This window comes from Magallana gigas, chromosome 7 (assembly GCF_963853765.1).
Source record: "Magallana gigas chromosome 7, xbMagGiga1.1, whole genome shotgun sequence".
Lineage (NCBI taxonomy): Eukaryota > Metazoa > Mollusca > Bivalvia > Ostreida > Ostreidae > Magallana > Magallana gigas.
Genome location: NC_088859.1, coordinates 44531911 through 44552927, shown reverse-complemented (window position 1 = coordinate 44552927; position 21017 = coordinate 44531911). Strand labels below are relative to the sequence as shown.

The 21017-nt window shown below is 34.1% G+C and overlaps 3 protein-coding genes across 12 annotated transcripts in view; 1 reads left to right on the top strand and 2 right to left on the bottom strand.

The window, feature by feature from the left end:
- LOC105337942 (uncharacterized) overlaps positions 1-8485 on the bottom strand; it is a 33251-nt gene extending 24766 nt beyond the window's left edge. For 4 of the 10 annotated variants that reach the window (XM_066065236.1, XM_066065235.1, XM_066065234.1 and 1 more), the window contains exons 1-5: positions 8305-8484; positions 3911-4214; positions 2761-2793; positions 1773-1958; positions 1478-1627 (exon numbers count right to left, since the gene is read on the bottom strand). In XM_066065236.1, the coding sequence (XP_065921308.1) occupies positions 1478-1627; positions 1773-1958; positions 2761-2793; positions 3911-4096 (555 nt within the window). In that variant the 5' untranslated portion in view covers positions 4097-4214; positions 8305-8484. Of the gene's footprint in view, positions 1-1477; positions 1628-1772; positions 1959-2760; positions 2794-3910; positions 4215-4327; positions 4415-4708; positions 4864-8304 lie in introns of those variants that run through there. The other 6 variants (XM_066065229.1, XM_066065233.1, XM_066065232.1 and 3 more) reach the window with 4 other exon arrangements.
- Positions 8486-9259: 774 nt separating this feature from the next.
- On the bottom strand, positions 9260-13966 carry LOC105337940 (protein mago nashi homolog 2). The gene is made up of 5 exons (XM_011442884.4): positions 13851-13966; positions 12426-12484; positions 10537-10647; positions 9888-9970; positions 9260-9471 (listed from the first exon to the last, which is right to left on the bottom strand). Exons 1-5 carry the CDS (start codon positions 13942-13944, stop codon positions 9372-9374), a joined length of 447 nt encoding a protein of 148 aa, XP_011441186.1. The 5' UTR covers positions 13945-13966; the 3' UTR covers positions 9260-9371.
- A 190-nt stretch (positions 13967-14156) lies between these two features.
- Positions 14157-17746, top strand: LOC105337941 (WD repeat domain-containing protein 83). The gene is made up of 7 exons (XM_011442885.4): positions 14157-14282; positions 14593-14930; positions 15133-15265; positions 15422-15530; positions 16448-16562; positions 16827-16997; positions 17130-17746. Exons 1-6 carry the CDS (start codon positions 14213-14215, stop codon positions 16971-16973), a joined length of 912 nt encoding a protein of 303 aa, XP_011441187.3. The 5' UTR covers positions 14157-14212; the 3' UTR covers positions 16974-16997; positions 17130-17746.
- Positions 17747-21017: the final 3271 nt, after the last annotated feature.

Sequence of the window (21017 nt, the reverse complement as noted above, 5' to 3'; positions counted from 1 at the left end):
GTTATTTCGTATCAATCTCTATACTTTTGCTAAAACTAAAAACGTGAAGTCCTGTAAACAAACTTCAATCCCATTGTTATTGAATATTCCAGTATTAAATGTTATTAAGTCATTCCCCTGGCAATCTGATCTAGCAACATCCTCTCAAAGAATTTTTCAATTAAGAAAAACAAACAGTTACTGTTGGCTTTGCTGTACAGAAGACATATTGGACACGAATGACTTATACCCCTGCAGTGTCATTCTCTGATAGCAAGGTATACATATTTAGTACAAGGAGACTTAAACAACCAGATTAAGAGTGACTCAAAAATCTGATGTTAATCTCAAGAAATTCCATAAAGCACAATTTGACAGTGTGTGTTAAATTAATGATGAAAACATGTGGTTTAATTTTAAGTTGTGTCAAGATAAAAAGTTTTTAGAGCCATTTATTTTATCTTTGATCCATCCAGGTAAAAACTATTCAAGATTTGTCTTCTTGTTCTCTTCAAGATTTTATTTTTGGTGCATGCATGCAGACCAATGATGAATAATGGATAAATGTTCATTTTTACCCAATATATTTGGGGGGAAATGTGATATGGTTGGCATTGAAATTACTTTTATAAACTTGAGAAACAGAGAGAGAGAGAGAGAGAGAGAGAGAGAGAGAGAGAGAGAGAGAGTAAAATTCATTCTTGTTCTTTTAGTTGTCATCTACTTGATCAAGGAGAAATGTGAAACAGAGATACTGAGAAATTATCACTAACAGCTTGCTTTATAAATAGCCTCTTCATGCTAATTATTGAATCCTTAAAGCACTAGAAACCGATCACGGTGTATTAATTACTACATTTTATTTATTTTTGTAATGAAGTTTGAGTGGAAATATCTCAGTATCTGCAGAAATATCTACAAATCCATGGTATTTTTTTTCAAGTCCACTACACCAGAAATTACGGTAGCACTCTATTAATACAGTTCATAGCAACCTTTCACACAGAGCATTTGCATCATACTAAATCAGTAGATGAAAGAACAGACCCCATACCTTATACCAGTACCTGTATGTACTCTATCAGCCTGCAGTGCAATATCAAGCAAACAATACAAACTATGGTATTGAGATTCATATAGAAACCAAAAATCATTAGATTTCTACAAAACAATTTTTAGGGTTACATTTTTCAAACATAAATTATAAATTGATTTAATAAGTTATCATGCAAAGAATTCAGTTATCAAAATATAAATTAAGATTAAGAAAATCATAACACATTGAAAATATCCATAAACACACTGCTTGAAGATCAGATTCATTAAAAACAATTACTGTAACTGAAAGGTTTGAATACATAATTACTCACATTACATAGATCAACCCTTAATTAATACATACAAATATATTTATATGCATGCACATACATTCAAAACACATTCATTTTTATCATTGATCTGTAGGACCACATATTTACATTCTCCCACAATTTCTTACATCGTCTGGGAGATGGATGCTCATACTGGAGTCAGACATTGGGGAGTAGTTGTCTAGCCTTGACTCCCGTAACATTGGAGAAATCCCCCTCTCGTATCCCACCGGTATTTTTGTTTGCTGTTGAAGCTCCTTTTCTCTTAGCATCTCATACTGCAACATGCAGACAGAACAACTGTACAGCAATAGCATTTAAATGTTGCAACACAGCAACACAGGCAACATAAATCCAAGAAACTCATAATAAAATTCTCTCTATCCTCTCTCTCTCTCTCTCTCTCTCTGTTCTGTGTAGTACCTCTAACTGCAGTCGTTTAACATCTTTGTCCTTGGATAGAGGAAGCCTGCTAACACTTCTTTGTGAGGGACCATAACCCAACTGCACATGTGTGTCCTCTAAGGTATCCAACAGAATTCTTTCTTGCAAGTTCCGAATATCTCGACGTTTTTCCCGTTGGGCTTTTAAAACTTGAAGTTGGCGTACCTTTATAAAGGTATAGTAGGACATTGGTCTGAACATAGTCCTCTTATTAATAAAATTGAATTTTCATTCCAAAGTCCATGATATTAAAATGATTGTTAATTTTCTTCTCATTTGTTTTAGATATAAATGTTTTTAAAACATACATCATTTGCATGAAATCAGTATTAGGGGACAGAGTGAAAAAAGTAAAAAACAATCAGAGCCATTCACATATCTTTTGTTTTATGATTCAAGTCTTCATTTGTATATAAATCAGTTTAAGGCATGGATAGTATAGGATTACAACAGACTTTTAATTCCAGTGCATTCTGAGCAGTAAAAACATGGATTTAATAAGGTTGTAAAAACTTTAGGAGAGGGAATCATTTTGGAAGGTCCATTTCAAGTTAAGGCACGTACTGCAGATAATTTTAAGTTAACCCTTTTATACAATACTTTTATAATCTTCTTTCTTTCCTCCAAAAATACTGAATGGCTCCCATGTATTACATACATGTACATCCATATTTAAAAATAAAAAGAAATACAGGGTGCTTTTTAGCAGAGTTTTATTGCAGAAACTACATCAAAAACATGCAACAAATCATTCCACAGTTCTAAATACTCGCACATTCTGGGTCTCCTTGTACCCACACAAAGCCTGGTATTGCACTGCAGGGGTTTAGTATACAAGCTAGGATGGCCAGCTATATTAGTACTACAGTTGACACACTAAGATATATGTACAACACCAAAACCTGAAATCATTGAACAAGACATGCCAGGAATTATCGTTGTTGTTGTTTACTCTACATTGTCTCACCTTGTCCTCTAGTTTCTTTCCTCCTGATAAAGGCTGCAAAAATTTGTATGGTCACACAATGTGTCAGTAATACAGTGTAGAAATTACAATTATATCGTTTATGGGATCCATGAGTTATGCCCCTTACTGATCCTTATTCAGCCTATACACAAAATACTAGCATCTTAAAGCCATTGTCACCATGCATACTGAAGCGCACTTTTATATCTATTTACTATAAAAAGATATACACTGAACAAGCCATGTATTTACTTGAATTGCAGATAGCTTGCACAAAAGGTGAATTTTGAATTGCTTAGGAATAAAGATTTGTTTAAGAGCTCAAGATCAATCTGCCATTACTATTGTATGATCAAATCAAGCTGGCATCCAAATGTTGGATTCCAAAAACTGTATTCTAAGCAGATTGCGAAACACTACACTGTTGATCAAAATGTTAGGAGAGATATGGTGTTTCTCTCCATGAAATATCAAATCAAAAATAGAAAAACTAAGCAAAATGCATTACATGGACATGAGATTATCTCCAAAATTGGGTAAATCAAAGCGCATGTCCGTTTCTTATGATTGACAATGGTTCAGGCAAACCAAAGCTAGTTTTATTGTCTAAATTTGTCCTTCCATGAAAAAAAATTAATTATGACACACAGACATTGATTTTCATGTCTCGCAAGGCTCAACACATTTAACATGATCAAAAAATGCAGACACCATTCAAATATGATCAATACAGATGGCTTTATGTAGAGAATGATAACCCAAATTTTATAAATATTAATTGCTATTCTTTCTTTTCAAGACTATGCACTTATCATTTAAGAAACCTTATTTCAGTTATAATAAATTAATTGAAATAAGTAGAAACTTTCTAGTTTATTCAAGGAATTATGTACAACAACTTTAATATGTCACTCCCTTAATTTGCAGGGGGAAAAAACAGTGATAAACTCTTTCAAGGCCTAATTTTTTTACCTAGCATATGTAGTTTTAATCTTTACAAATACCATGAACATTTAAGGACTGGTTCTTGGCAAAAAAATGTTCTTGTTAACCTCACGTAATATTCTCACACATGAATAAAAATTGGTTTACAGTAAATGGCAAGACAAGGAATGATCTATAGGGATAATCGGTACTAAAGAGTACTCACCTTCTCCTCTGGAGAATAAGGCCTCGCTATGGGGTCATCATCTGACCGCAGCCCCTTCCTGAGTCGTAAACTGTCTGGGTCTCCGACGGATCCTCCCACACAAAACTTCTGCTTGTGCTTCTGAAGTAAATTCAGAGTCCCGAAAGTCATGTGACAGTCATGGCATCTGTACGTGCCATCTGCCATCTTTTGAATATTTTGATTAAAAACTTGTCTCCTATTTTTTCTTTTTGTTCAATCAACTGAATGTAAAATAATCCATCGGTTTCTTCTTCATTTTTACACAGTAGTGTTGGTATCACATCTGAAAAATTCAGACAACAAATTAATGACAAAAATATTCATAAAAACCCCATTCTAGCAGGTAGCAACGTCAAAACAAAACTCCCCATTAAATGGCTTTCACATCCTAGCGACCTTTTAAGTTGCTTTCCAAGTTCTTGAGATGCTTCCTTACCTGGCGTGGTTATGAAAATGGCAGTTAAAGGTATATACCTGATAATAACCACTTACATTATCAACCAAAAAATCAATAAAATCTGAAAGGCTTGAACTGATTCTTGAACAAATAAATTGAGAACATTATAAGCAAATATTTCCATATAGTAATGAAAGTTAAGATTTCAGTGAGTCTAAATATAATCTCTTGACATTTCTTCCTAATAAAACCTAAAATAATTGTCATAAACTTCTGTTTTCTTATCTACTTATTTATCAAAATGATTAAGTGCCATGATACAAATTAACTTTTTGACTTAATATTTATGTACCAGGTATACTAGGCTAAGGATTTTTTACCTCCTTACATCTTGTCCAAGATCTTTCTAAACAGTTTCAGCAAATGCTTTAGGATTGAGAAATCACAGGAATGTTTTTTTCACATTATTTACCCCATAAGAAATGTTAAAAAAGATTTAAACCTCTGAGTGGGAGAATTTTTGTCAGTGTGGTTGGCGTTGCCAAAGGAAATTGTCTTGTTATACAGAGAAATAAAATGCTCTGTTCACACGCACAAAGAACCTTAAAATCTATCAAGACTTCATTCGTAAAGAAATTGAAAAGGTCTTTATTTACGCAACCTAGACTGAAGCACCAAAGACAGTTCTTTTCAAATTTCATGCTTTTGAAAAATAAGTTTGATTTAACTGAATGTGTTCAAATAAATGTAAATAAACTCTTTTAAAGCCTTTTTGAATAAAATTTCATAATAACACAGAATTTAAATACCAGTACTACTAGCTAGGAGAAGCATATAATCAATGTAAATACAAAGATATAATTACATCTATATCACAACATTTTGCATCAAACTGTATTTTTTATATAAATCTAAAAAACTTTATGATTTTAAACTTTAGACTAAATAAAAGATATGCTTTCATGATATAAACTTTTGCACTGTAATTAGACTGTGAATTCATAGTATCAGTAGAACTTAATATCTTATTAACTGTATATCTTTAAAAAAAAAACAACCATATGATACTTAACAATTTCCACTTGTCAGCAATGTTCGATAACTCTCAATTGTGTGGAAAATATTTGATGAAAAGTTTCAATTAATCTTGAAGTACTTATAATACAGTATAACAGGGTTATAACAAACACGCTTTTAATGAATTGACGCTTACAGCGAAGGAATTTTCATTCCGTGTGACTTTATTTCATGTTGTAAACTAAACGGATATAAAGAATTATGCTTAATGAAGCAATATTGCCATTCCCAGGCACTTTGTTATATATGTGTTTTACTGTACATGTTTATACTGTATTCCATTACTTGGCAAGCACTCCTGGAGGAACCCACAGGAAAAAGACCAATGGGACGGCTAAAGAACACCTGGGGGAGGAGTGTTCTAGCAGAGATGGAGAAGAAAAGATACAAATGGTACCAATTTGTCGTATGGTACAGTATTTGTATCAACTTTATTAAAAGCTATGACAGTAGACAAGTAACCCAATAATATATTAACATTATGGCTCTACATACACTGGCTTCACAGACCGATACAAACAAATGAGTAAAGATAAAGATATAAACTATTATTACCTCTCTTAAGGTTTTACACAGATCACCTCTTTAAGGTTTTACACAGATCTTCGATATTCATTTACTTTTTGCATTTAAGGAACCTGGACACGATTTAATTCAAATGAAAATTTTATTTTTGATTTCTATGTATAAAATAGTTTACTTTTATATTTTGAATGATTCACCACAGTTTTAATGTTAGAAGTCATGTTACAAGCGAGATACAGAGGAAAGAAGTCATTGTTATGTAAACAAAGCTCGAGTCTTATATTTGTTTACAAATATTGTAATGTAAAAAAAATTGCCATTTCTTTATCAAAATAGCTTGTGGAAACAAGATAGACTGATTCAATGGGTTCATAAAAAATTTCATCACAACAAACAGCAACATAAGATTGAGACTTATACCAATACAACAAATATGTAAACATTAACAGGACTCAAGCTTTGTTTACAAAACAAAGAACTCTAACCTCTGTAATTCACTTGTAACTTGATATTTGACTTTCAAATTTTGTCAAAGCATTGAAAACATCTATATTAACAATTCTAGACATAAAAATTGTAAAAATAAATGTTGAAAATGTTGAGCTCAAATTGTGTCCAAGTCCCTTACCTGGACAAAGAATTTGATAAAACGTTGTAAAATGTCTGGATACCATATTAAAAAATGTTTTCATTGCAATAGATATATAACTTACAAATATTAATAAACAGGTAACATCATTAAGTACTAGTATATGATAACAACACCACGAGGCTTATTCGGAATTATCTAACATTTTTCCTGGCAAGTAAAATATCAAAATCGTGAAAAAAAAGTTACGAAAACGGTGGATATTTCGGACTACTGTGGAATTATTAGAATTTGTGGTGGTTCAATTTTCGTGGTATTCGTGGGTAGCCCTCGTCCACGAATTTTCATCCTCAACGAAAACTAATTACAAAAGGTTTGGTTTACCTACTGAAACTGAAAACTGACTCATCCACAAAATTGGATCCCCACAAACAAGCAAAAAACCCACAATCCAGGAAGATTGGCCCCCACAAAATCAAATGATTCCACAGTACTTGAACTTAGGAGAACGTCAACTAGTGTGTGACTAAATGCAAATAAAAACTAATGTTCTGGATAACTAGAAACAAGACAATTTTGACACTGACTACATTATTAAATCTATACTGTATATATGATTTTTTTAAAAATAATACTCAAACCTATTCTGTTATTATAACATATAGCTGCAGGTCTGTAGCTCCCGGTCTGAAAAAATTCGGATGGACGACCTGGGAGCTACAGTGCCTTTCATAGTAAAAAACTGCAATTTACGGCGCACAAAAAATTGCGCTAGTTTTGAACTAATTAACCTTATTTTCACACAAATTCTGTGAAAACAATTAGTACCATTAAATTCTTCAGACAATCTACTACTGTTATTGTTACTTTACTTGCCTCAGACTTTTTTTGAAACGTACAAACCGACCTCGGATATCAGAATATCAGAGGCAAGTGAAGTGACGATATCTGTAGTAAATTGTCCGAGGGATTTTTTGGAATCAAATATTTGTACAGAATATGTTCGGAAATGAGATTAATCAGTCCAAAACTAGCGCAATTTTTTTTGCGCCGTAAATTGCAGTTTTTTACTATAGGAGGCACTGTAGCTCCCAGGTCGTCCATCCGAATTTTTTCAGACCGGGAGCTACAGACCTGCAGCTTTATAACATATAACTAGCAGTGACAGTAATTTTGTTCCAAATAGTATGGATGTTATTCACGTACCACATTAATGGTCTTTGGGGCATGTATAAACAATTATATCTATTAATATATATTTATCCTTATAAAAATACAGAATATAAAATGTCTCTCCTTACAATGGTCTTAGAACCATTATTACAAGGCCTTGGACTTTCCGTAGGACGTAGCTATCACTTCTTGCGTCAAAACATGTTAAAAATGATGCTGGATTCAAGTGAAATATGCACCGCTTGCGTAGTCTTAGCTCAGAAGCCAGACAAATCGTGTTGATTTCAATGAGCTTTCACTGAGTGGGCAGCAATGAAATAGACAGGCATACGTGACATTGCTGTTTGACACAACTACCCAAAGTCCAAGCTCCTGTAATAATGGTTCTATTTGTTTCATGGAATGAAAATGTTCAATATTCCTACTTACAGTATAACTGTTGTTGAAATATACAAAATATATGCCCATTGAATCATTAGCCGTATTTCTACATGTATCAACCCTGTTCAAATTTTTTTAACAACTGACTGGGTATGAATGTACGATACATCGGTTGAAAACGATACTAATTTAGCGAAAGTTTCTAAAGAAACTTTTTAAGTCCTTTCCTACCTTTGCGTTGATTTATACTTTAAACCAAGTTTGGATCCATTTGCTTTCTTTAGCCTGCTTTAATTAATCTTAGTTTCCTTGTGTTATGTACAGTAGACAAGATGTATCACTGTTATAATACGCTACACCGAATTTTTCTGAAGTGCACTGTTTACATTCGGGAGCGTTGGGTGGCATTTTAGTAGATAATTCGTTCGTATACTATTCGATTTCATAAATCTTTTTCTTACAGAAATATACAAAATGCAATGAAAAATTCCTTTCCATTTCATTAAAATAAAAGTGTTAACACTTTCTATTTATACTATAATCTACACATACCAAATATCTTCTCCAATCTGAGATGTTTATGACTTACATCAGAGACATGTTATTTACATCTACACCACTATATAGTCCAGTACACCAACATTTTTAAAACACCTTCTTTACCCTAAAGATTTAAATTAGTATTTTTGTAATCGAAATATAAACTGGTGGATTTATACCAAAATTAGTATATTTTCAATATATTTTACTTTCCATGTATTTCATTTTGTATAAATCAATTTTAAACCCTTCTCTCTCCATTTAAATAACACGTTTTTATTAGGGCCCGCCTACTTTTTCAGGTCACGAAACGGGTCCTTTAGATATTTGGATTTGTATGCCCAATGCCAAAATATCCACTTTTTATGAGTTACACCCAATGGCCGAAACAAAATATGATTTTATAAAGATTTGTTATGATTTACCAGCAACGGCATTTGGAAAGAATGCACGTTACAACATTTCAAAATGACAACATATTCGAGTGTAAAAAAATCTTACAATTTTTTGTTTTAAATGCGAATGAAATAACAGTTGGAATCATTTTCAATAAAAAAAATTGTCAGCCATTAAATAGACTTCAACTGCCTGTGATTGAAGTTCAAGTAAAATGTTGCACATGGTAAAGAATAATAAAAGGCGAAAATACATGTAAATGTTTAATGAAATAAAAGAATCAAAATGAAATCTACAGTGACATGATAAAACGGAGAGAAATCTGCTGCTATGTTGTATGTTGTTGATCCTGATGGCAAGGGCTAGATTGGCTTGATCTTGAAGTGAAGCCCAATCAGGGAGAACACCAAACATTTCAGATCCTGGACCAGATAGTAGAAGGTCCGCAGTCCTTCTGGGTCCCTGACAGAAGAAAAATATCTTAACAGTTTTATACAGAACATAACAGTTCATTACACAGCATTTTAAAACTCTTGCTGCATCTTTTGTTTCACACACTTATACTATCTAAATATGTTGGATCTACATTTAGATTTTCTTAATCTTTATGATCTTTACAGTAGGTTTGTATGCAACAAAATTTGATGATTTTATCCATTCACATATACTATATTTTTTTCTTTATTTAATAGCAACCATACATAATATTAGAGTCAAACCATTAAAAAAGCTAAAAAAAACTATATTTAAAAGTTAATCTACTGACATCACGGTTTTTTTGCTTGTCAAGATTTTTTCAGACATCTAGCCCCCATTTCAATTTGCTTCCAACGCCACTGGACATAACTTTTTTTCATTTTCATGCTTGGTGTACTTACTTGCTTTGGTTGACATCCACTAGTGATCCAATTTTAGATGTTGTGAAAGAAATATGTTCATCTCCAATTACAATCTCAAGCTCCTGCAAATATAAGTAAAGGGAGGTTACTCAATGTTCTTTTGATATCTTAAATAAACATCATATGAAGTCATGGGAGCCGATTTATCAACAACACTGTTTTTAAAGATTTATACTGAACACCGATTTTACAGTATCTAAAGTCAAACTGTAAAGACAATTTTTCACAATTTAATAAAACATTAAGCTTGTTGATGATAGGTACCCACAAAAAATAAAACACTGCTAATTTTAATGATATTATAATACGGTATTTGTTTTCAAAGAAAGTTGAATAATATAGAACAAAATATAACACTGCGGATTATTAACATACTTATAAAAATAAAAAGCTACTTAGATTTTGTTTAATTCTATGATACAAGAACATGTATGGAAAAAGATTGTCAATGTCACATATAGTAGGTGTCTGGTAGGTGTTCTTGAAAAATTCTGGGTTCTTTTTTAATAGAGTGCTTTGAAATAATGAAAAATATTTTGAATCCTTACTTCATTAATTTAATGGATTTGTTTGTTGAATTCAACGACTGAATTGATAAGAGTAAAATACAGTACAATTTCAAACCAACCTGACGACCAACTCTGTCATGGGGTGGCCATAACGCATCATCTTCCTGGATGATTTCTGAGTCCTCAATGATTCTCTTTAGCTCTTCCATTACAGACTTGTGTACGTAGGCCTAGAGTATTGAAAGAGACAACAATGGCATAGATTACCAATTCTCTGACCAATTATGCTATGACTAAGCTTCTTAATATTAAATCCAATTTGATGAAAAAAAAGTACTGGAATACACATATTTCCTCATCCGTGCATAAGTACCTATAAAGAATTAAGCAAAGAGACAAAATATCCATGACCATTGACCAATGAATTCTAACAAAAAATGAACAAATTAATATAATGCTAGATATATCTTAGCTGAAAAATGTCAAAATTAATTCAAAGTTTCTTTGAACATAAAATAAAATTAGGTTTTTCAGTCAAATATTTAAGAATCACTCCTGATATTCTTAAATGTCAATAAAACTGTTATATAAAAATGTCTAAACTGTAGTAACAGTAGTTTAAAAATTTCATTTGTAATCTTTAATAGATATACAATTTAGAATGTCAGACACCTCGGCCCAATGACACCTCGGCCCAACGACACCTCGGCCCCACGACTCCTCGGCCAAGATGGGTCGGCCCAAATTTTGAGACACCACGGCTCAAGCAAAAGACATCTCGGCTCAAGCAGAATTAAATAAAATTTCAATGATTTTCATGTTTTATTTTTATTTTATTGAAAATAGATTATATGATATATTTAATTTGTAATAAAAAAAATTATTGAACAGTTGTAAGTTTTTTTTAAAAAAATTTCCATTCTAATGGTAAAGACCTCGTAAGATGCAAGAACTTGTGTCATATAACTATATGTATATGTATATGATATATACACACACACTCACATTAAAATATGTTAAACGTATTAAGTTTTACATATCAAATACTTGTAAAAGAAGTTGAATTATTAGAAAAAACGAGACCATTTAGTGCTAATTGTTAAGGTCAGACGACACGTTCCTCAATTTTAGATAACTTTTTCCAGGAATTTGTTAATGGTTTACACCTACTTTGACAAGCTTTCTTGCAAAAAATTAGGGTACCTTACCAGGCATTTCTGCAAAATACTAGAATATGCAATTTCCTATATAATCTTCTTGAAGATACACTTGAATTGCTGATATGAAAATAAATACATCTACAGCAAAGCTAAATTCTCTAAAATAGAACTATATTTCCGCCGGGGCGGGGCTTTGAACTCACGACCTCTAGAACCTATACGCTACTGGAAGTGAGCGGCCACGGTTTTAACCACTTGACCATCTAGGCATATAACCAAATACAAGTAAATTTTGATCATTTTAAAAGTAATTATAAAATAAAAAATTTTTGTTGGAACTCTTTATTACGAGGAGATACAAAAAAGATTCTCGAGGAACGTGTCGTCTGACCTTAAGCAAACAAGAAAGTAAAATTATAAAAATGACGACAATTAAGTGGCCATAGATAAACAAACAAGAGGATACGGCACACTCCTTTGGAGTCTCAAACGCGTGTCACGGGTGTCAATGGGGGTTTAATTAGGAGCAATTAATTATGGGACGTTCATACGAAATGAAAATTAATGAAGCAGCAAAATATTAACGACATAAATGAATAGATACAGTAATTACCCGCCCCTGTTTATAATTTAAAATGCTAACGAAAGTTTCTTTGGGCTGAGGTGTCTTGTACATATTTGTAACTGAAAATTTCTGTGGGCCGAGGTGTCTTGTTCATGGGCCGAGGAGTCAATAGTTTTGGGCCGACCCGTCTGGGCCGAGGTGTCAACCGCCCTGGGCCGAGGAGTCGTTGGGCCGAGACGTCCGTCTACCACAATTTAGACATATCATTTAAGAAATTACTCACCTCTTTTCTGATCATTGTATCATTCTTGTAATTTGAGTTGTTGGCATATCGTAATTTTCCTACAAGATAAAAGGTATACATGTATATTTCACACTTTTTATAAGTCATAATCCGGAGAAGTCATGCATTTAAGCTACCGGTAATTAAGTTTCAGTTTATAATAAAATGAAATAAATTGCTAAGATTTAGATTGGCGAGGACATTTTTGATAGAGAGGCCCATTTCCAAATACCCTTGCCAAGATGATCTCTCCAAAGTAGCTTTGACATTTCAGTTTGATACAAATATGAATGGGGGGGGGGGGGGTAAAAAAGCATGACAGAAAACAGATTTGTCCTCCTAGTTTTTGTAAGTGTTCAAGAAATTGTTATTTTTAATTGTTATGATAGAGCAGGATTCCCAGACATGAATTATGAAACACTGGATCAAATTCTGTGAAAGTGTCATCATGTAGTGCCAAATTCTAGCTGATATATACACTGAAGGAGACTAAAATTATCAAATAGGCACTTGAATATCTATGGTCTATACAAAGAGGCTTGTGAAGAAAAAAAAACACCATGAAACCAACAGAGCCACAGATACCTCATGTACTGTACTTTCACGTGAAGCAAAGGAGTTTTGAATGTTAACACAAGGAATCAACAAGTTTGATACTGTAGACATTAAAATGAATTTAAAAAAGAAGGTGATATTTTTGTTATCATGGTTATAGTTACATAATGACCTGAGAGCATGGATAGAATAGATTGCAAAACCTTTTGGCAGAGCCACTGAGCGTCAGAAAGTTTTGCGATGTATTTTTTCCAGTCAACAAACATCAAAGAAAAAACGCTAAACCATTGAACACAAAACAAAATTGACGCATATGGTAGGAAAACAATTTTAATGAGGAATTAGCTGACGAAGTCAGGTAGTATTCTCAATGGCGTTCTCCCTCGTTTTTTTTTCTTCTGAGGTACTTACTTTTTTAATGGTGCTTTTATTCTACAGAAGCCCTTGGGTCTATACAAAAATTTGAATGTCATTTTGTCACGTATAAACACAGGGGCTCATCACGAACTTTTTGTCCTCTTACTATGTGACCACCCCTATACAATAAAATATACATTTGACAATTTTATAGCATAGGGGTGGTCAGCAAGAAGAAAAAAAGTTTGTGACGAGTCCCTGTGGTATGAACAAGTCCTAAAATAATGTAAGGTGCTTACATCGACTTTTTTTTTATTTAAACGTTGTGAAAAATTTACCTTATAGCAATGTATGCTGAATGATTCAATACTTTTTTTTCAAATTCTTATATAGATCCTGGCGTCGTGCACGCCGGCTACAGTGTATAGCAGTGGATATAATGCCGATATTCTATATCAATTAAACACTTCTAACAATTGATTTTCCTGACACATTATGATACGTAAAACATACCATCTGGGCGAAATTCAAACTCCAAGAATTCGTGGCCAAATTTCCCTTTGTGACCAACATAATACCGCAAGTAGAAGTCTTTGGACGCCGCCATTATTCTCTCTGGTATGTAATTTCTAGACCAAGACGGGATTATAAAAATTCGGATATTCATTTTTTTAAAAACTTTAATAGGCCTACTGCTTATTTTCATAAGAAACAAAAATGTAAATATCGATTTTTACATAGGTTTAATAAAAGTTACGTTTTAAAAACTAGAGAGTTTATTAAAAATAAAAAATAACAATAGAAAAATTACGGAAGTTTTCGGTTTTCTTTTCAATGTAGCAAATCAAGTTTCTGGTTTAGAAATCGTTGTGAATATGCTTCCAGAAAAATTGATTTATGAAATTTCATGCAAACAAGGAGCCTTGCGAGCAGTTAGATTTAACTGTAAGTTTACCATAGGCCTGGGGGAAAATTACAATGAATGACTGTCAATGTCATAAGCTATTGGGTCTGAGAGAGAGAGAGAGAGAGAGAGAGAGAGAGAGAGTTTGAGAGAGTTTTCCACTTTGTTAGTTGTTGTATTTTTCTAAATGCACCAAATAGGACTGACTTCTTAGGAGTAGAAATTGTTTATTTTTTTATACCTAAGTCTTTGATCTTGTTGATAAAACCAGAGACATAAATAACAAATAAATGTTATTTATGTCTCTGATAAAACATACACAGTTTTCATAGGATATATCATAATCTACAGGTGATGGAAACTACTGTTTAACATGTGGAAGCGATAAATCAATAAAGCTGTGGAATCCCCACAGAAACCTTCTGTTAAAGAATTACCAAGTCCATGCCTATGAAGTCCTTGATGCCCAGGCCTCTTGTGACAACAGCCAAATCTGCTCCTGTGGTATGGACAAATATGTGTGTGCAACTGATGTTGGAACAGGTAAAATACTTCGAAAGTACAGAGGACATGCAGGGACTGTGAATTGTGTGAAATACAATGAAGATTCCTCTGTGATATTATCAGGATCCACTGACAACTCAGTTAGAATTTGGGACTGTAAAAGTAGGAAGCTTGAACCCCTCCAGGTACCTGCCAATTTTACATGACATTTTTGGGGAAAGTTCAATTGATCAAAGAATAAATAATTTATAATTCATAATTTAATACTTTGGACACAGTTAAATGAAATTGTTTTCTACATTTGAATTACATTAATTGCTTGTATTAAAAACATGTATATATCATGCATGATTGATTAGTATAAAGAAGTATGTGTATTTTGTTTAGATTTTGGATGAAGCCAAGGACAGTGTTACCTCCATTCAGGTGTCTGACCATGAGATCCTGACAGGCTCCGCTGATGGCTACTTCAGGAGATACGATCTCCGGACAGGGAGGATGCATGCTGACTTCATAGGGAGTAAGATACTTAATAGTCATGATTCTGCATCAGTAACATCCTCATCGATATTTACAGTTTACACTGCACTTACAATTTGACTTCATAAGGACAATATTAACAACTTAGGCTAAAGATTTTAGTGTATTTATAGAACATTTGGTGATTTTTATTTAGAGGCAGTGTCATCTGTAAGCTTTACAAAGGATGGACAATGTGTCTTAGCAAGCACCTTGGATGATTCAATAAAACTGATGGACAAAGAAACTGGAGAAATGCTTAATGAGTAAGAAGAGGTTATAGATTGTTAAATTCCATAATAACACATACTGAAATGAATCCAAAATAATTTCTTTGAAAAAATATGTTTTCAATACAATTACTTGAAATTTAATGTTTGTTGTATTATATTTACACAATTTGGTACTGTAACGTGTTTGGGTCCGTAGATTTGGGTAGATCCGTAATCAAGACAATGATTTAAGAAAATGATTGTATATTTATATATATGTATATAAAAACCGATCAAGCAGTAATTACTAAAAAAGTACGAGTCAGTATATACTATATACATATATTTAGTCTTAGGATTATCTATCCTTAATTTATAAAGCAAATAAATGTAATTTGGGCGACTGGGTACGTGTCCGTGCAGGTATGTATCCGTAGGAACCTGTCCTATGCGAGTACGGGTCTTGGATGTGTCCCGATCCAGAGATCTGTCCTGTACACAGATAGATCTCAATAGAAATTGTGGAAATAATATAATTAATTTAACTAAATACAATTCCCATATTAACCAGTATACTAGACACCATATACTTAATACAACCAGGGTAACTTTATAAACAGCACCGCTTCTGCTTCGATCTTCCCACTTGGAGCTTCCACTGCAAAACTGTCGACTATCAGCTAAGCAGCGGCTTATATACTAAAGCGCACCCGAACTACCCTCGGGAGCTATCATTATACATAACGATAAAGTCCGGTTTACGTAATAGCTTGATACATTCTGAGCCCGACCTTTAATTGTCACAGTACTTATAATGTATTATAATAATAATAAAATACAGATTTTTGGAGACACCCCCCCCCCCCCCCCAAATTGGAACAATGTAATGATTGTACCACCTCATTGCTGTTTGCCTTTTTGGTTTAATGGAATACTGTTTTCATGTATGTGCATTTGAATTTTTTTGCTAGGTTCACAGGCCACAAGAATCATGATTATAAGATAGACAGTGCTCTTAATTGTGAAGACACACATGTGATCAGTGGGTCTGAGGATGGACTTGTGTACTACTGGGACCTTGTGGAGGTACAACCAATGTGTTCATTTGTAGCATATTTATGCTTTTATTCAGTCTGCGAATTTTCTTCTTAGCAAAAGCTTAACAGCAAAATAATTTGGCTCAGTGATCAAAGAAGAAGTAGAACTCTCTCCTTGTACGTAGTTTCTTCTGTCTGACTCTGAGCAGTGACCTGAGTGGAGTTACATCAACATGATGCAAATTAGATTACTTTAGATCTCTTTTCAAAATTAGCATGCGAATGTAAATTAGTAAATTTTGACTGTTTGCAGGCCAAAATAGTTCACAAACTGAATCATGGTACAAGCAGAGCCATTCACTCCTTATCCCATCATCCCGAGCAAACATGTCTGCTGACAGCAAGCGGGGACAAGATGTTTGTATGGAAAGACAAATATGCTCAAAGCCAGGACACATGATCACACTATACAAAAAATTCAGAGGTATGCTCATAGTCATATCTTTTCTAATAATTTAAAAAAAAAAAATTTGTTTAAAGTAAAGATGTATTTGCTCCTCTAGAGTAAAGAAATAAACCATACCAGTGTATTTTCATGTAATTACTTTTTTTTCAGCTTGATGTGGTAAAAGATAATTTGTGAATGTTCCCAGGAAAGATCCTGAGTTCTACTGGTATTCTCCAATCCGATGGAATGAATAGACAGAAGGCCATGAAAATATGTTGTAAATATGTAAGAGTTATCCCCCTTTCAAAATTAAGCATGCATAAAAAAAGAAGAAAACATCAGAAACACTGTGACACTATACTGCAAATGTTGTAACTGTCAATGCATGATGTTACCTATGTGCATGAGATTTTTTTCCATGTTCTGAACATGAATACGTTTTACTGTTGTTTATTACAATGGCTTTATGGGTCAGTGCGCTGATAAGAGCCACCTTTGTTCTCTTCAACCACTTAGTGGTTCAACCAGAACCAACAATAAAAATTCTGTGTCTTATGATTAAACTATACAAAAAATTCTCCTGGAGTGATAAAGCATTTTCATTCAGTACATGTATTATGGTGTGGGATCAGCCTAGCTGTCCAGCGAGAGACAGTAACTGAAGTTTCTGTCTACACTGTTTACATATATCACAATGCTGCTGGTACCAGCAAATGTCAACATTGTCTGTGCAATTAGTGAATAATAAATCATGGAAGGAGCAAATGTTTTTTTAAATTTTATTGTTTATTTTGTTCAAAATAAGTGAATAAACCTGAAAAATAGAAATTTAGGCTTCTCCTTTAAAATTTGAATGCTATAGCGAGACAAAATGTGTGAGCTGTGTTTTTCTGAAATCAGTCACCGTTTGTCATAATGACAGACAGTGTTAAATATATTGCACAAAACATTGTGTGAAAAAAGAAAGCTGGTACATGAATTTCAAGTCAGAAACATAAAACAAAATTCAGTATGACTTTTCGCACGTGGTAATTAATCAATGGCTCATGTAGGAGAGTAAAATATCTGAATAAACTTCTAATTGTTCTATTTCATACTACATGTAATTTTAAGAGATCTGCAGAAAGAATAAAGAACATCATGGGCAAAGAAGAGAGGGAAAATGTAACTTTTATATAGATTATCATGCAGTGCCAGAAATAAGGTTTTAGAATATTCCTTTTAATTATACACAGAGTAACCAATTACAGTTTGTTTCTATCTTAATCATGTGCTTTGATTTAGCATTCAAATATTTCACACTTTTATACACGCAGGGAAGTTACTAGTAATTTCAACAAAAATCTGCTCAGTGCATTACAAATTTCAATATTTACAACAAATATTCTTTGTATCATGATTATTCTAAATTTTTCAAACATTGACACTCCCTTCCTCACCCCAATGCAGGACCAAAGTGAGGGTGCAAAGTTAAACATAGGAATATTGGGTTATATAAAGAGAACAAAATCTTATATCAGCATTTAAAACTAAGATGCAATTTATGATATTTCTATGAAAGAATCCTGGTGTAGAGTAGATGCAGACTTTTTGAGATTGTGACCCTCCTTTGTGATTCTGACCAAACCTGTCAACTCCTGGATAAGAACAGCTAAGTACAACAACAAGAAAAGCAAGATCAAATTGAACATCATCCAGTGTTATGCCCCTATCAATGACACTGATGACAAAAAGAAAGGCACCTTTAACTAACAACTACAGGCAGTCTTAAATAAAGCAGGGAAGAAAGATATGACAATACTGATGGGCAACTTCAAATCAAAGGTTGGAGCTGATGATCCTCACTATTATGAGGTCATTGGCACACAAGTACTGGGCAGCCTGAAAGAGAATGGCGAGCGATTTTCAAAATTATGCCCCCTTAACCATATTGTAATAAGAGGAAGCATCTACTCATAAACGTATCTACAAGGCGATATTGAAATTTTCTGACCATGTCAGAGAGAAATCAGATCAACCATATTTGCATCAACAAGAAATTTTAAAGAGCATGAAAAGATGTCAGGGTGATGAGGGGAGCAGACATTTCATCAGACCACAATCTTCTGATGACAGCAGTAAGGCTACACCTCAAGAAGTTTAACAACACAACAAACAGGAGGACAAGGTATAACGTGAGTGTCCTAAAGACAAAGGAAGTGAGGTCACAGCATTCAACCTCAGCCTGTCCAATAGATTCCAGCCACTAAAAGACCAGCTAGAAAATGATGATACAAACATCGAGACACAATGGCAGCTAGCACATGAAGTAAATGTGGCGAGACACATGTAAAGAAGTTGTTGGAAGAGGAAAGGCTCAACACAAAGAGTGGATTTCTGTTGATACCATGAGGAAACTGGATGTGTAAAAGGAAAAGAAAGTGGCACTGAACACAAGCTGGACAAGAACAGTGAAAGCAAAAACTCACTACACAGCAACAGATAAAGATGTTAAGAAAGCATCAGGAAAGATAAACAGGATCACATTGACAAACTGGCTAAACAGCTGAAGAAGCAGCAGGACAAGGAATCTGGTGAGAACTGTTTATGATCACCGAGAAGCTCTCCAACAAGTTACAGCAGACAGAAAAGCCAATGAAGGACAAGAATGGGAATCCTCTCATAAAATCAAAAGAGGGAGAGATGGGTAGAACACATTGAATTAAACAGACTAACACCAGAAACACTTCCCAACATACAAGCAGCCGAATCAAATCTACCAATCGATGGCAACAAGCCATCTAAGACCAAGATCAAGAGAGAAATTACCACACTCAAGAATGGAAGAGCAGCAGGGTTTGGTGAGAAAACAGCAGAAGCCATCAAAGCTGACACGGAGACATCTGTTAACAAATTTGCACAACCTCATCAAGAGGATCTATGAGGAAGAAAACATTCTAGAGGAATTAAAAGAAAGCGTCCTCATAATGCTGTCAAAAAAAGAAGACCTGAGGAACTGCAACACTACCAAGGAATTATGCTTCTGTTAGTGCTGGCAAGGTCCTCAACAAGATCCTTCAGGAGAGTAAGAAAGAGGTAGTGGACCCAATGAATTGGGAACAGCAGGCTGGTTTCAGACCATGCGATGGCCAGATAGCCAGTCTGTGTATCATCACTCAGCAGTCAATGAAATGGAAGTCCCCCTCAATATCAACTTCATTGACTACAAGATAGCAGGACATACAACGATGCACAACCACAGTCAGATGCAGGACAAAACCACTTGCCTTTCAACAATATCAGCATGAATGGGACTCAAGATAAACTTGATGATAGCTGATTAAGATCAACATGACTGCCCAAACACCAGTCCCAGTTGGTCATTAGAGAAGTAGAGTCCTTCATCTACCAGGGGAGTATGGTGGATGGACAGGGTGGCACAGACCTTGACATTAAGGAAAGAATTAGCAAAGCATGAGCTGCATTTACCATGCTAAAGAACACATGGGCCTCTAGACTGCATTACTACCAAACTGCAGATCCTCAACTCCAATGTTAAGTCCATTTTAGTGTTTAGAGCAGAGAAATGGAGAATGATCAGGACAGCTCTGCAGAAAACACTCGTCTCAGACTCACCATCAACCTGAAAGGATTACAAATGAAGAACTATTGAACAGAGCAGAGCAAAAACCAATAGACATACAAATTAGATGGACTAGGCACACCCTAAGAAAGCCAGCAATCCAGCAACTTATGCTTAGCTCTGTCCTGGGACCCACAGGGCAAAAGGAAGAGGGGACGGCCAAGAAACATCTGAAGGCGTGACACAGAGGCAGAGTTAAAGGTGCAGGACATGACCTGGCATGATGATGCAAAAACAGCCCAGAGCTGTGTTTGAGGAGAACTGTTGTTGATACTTTACATGTGTGTAATCCTCATGGAACGACAGGTCTAAGAAAGTAAGTAGACTAAATTTAAGTCCCATGAGCAATTCAATTTTCAGCATTGGTATATACAGCCTGGACAAATTTTTAACATTCCTCTTATCAAGAATTGCAATGTTTTCAATTTGTGGTA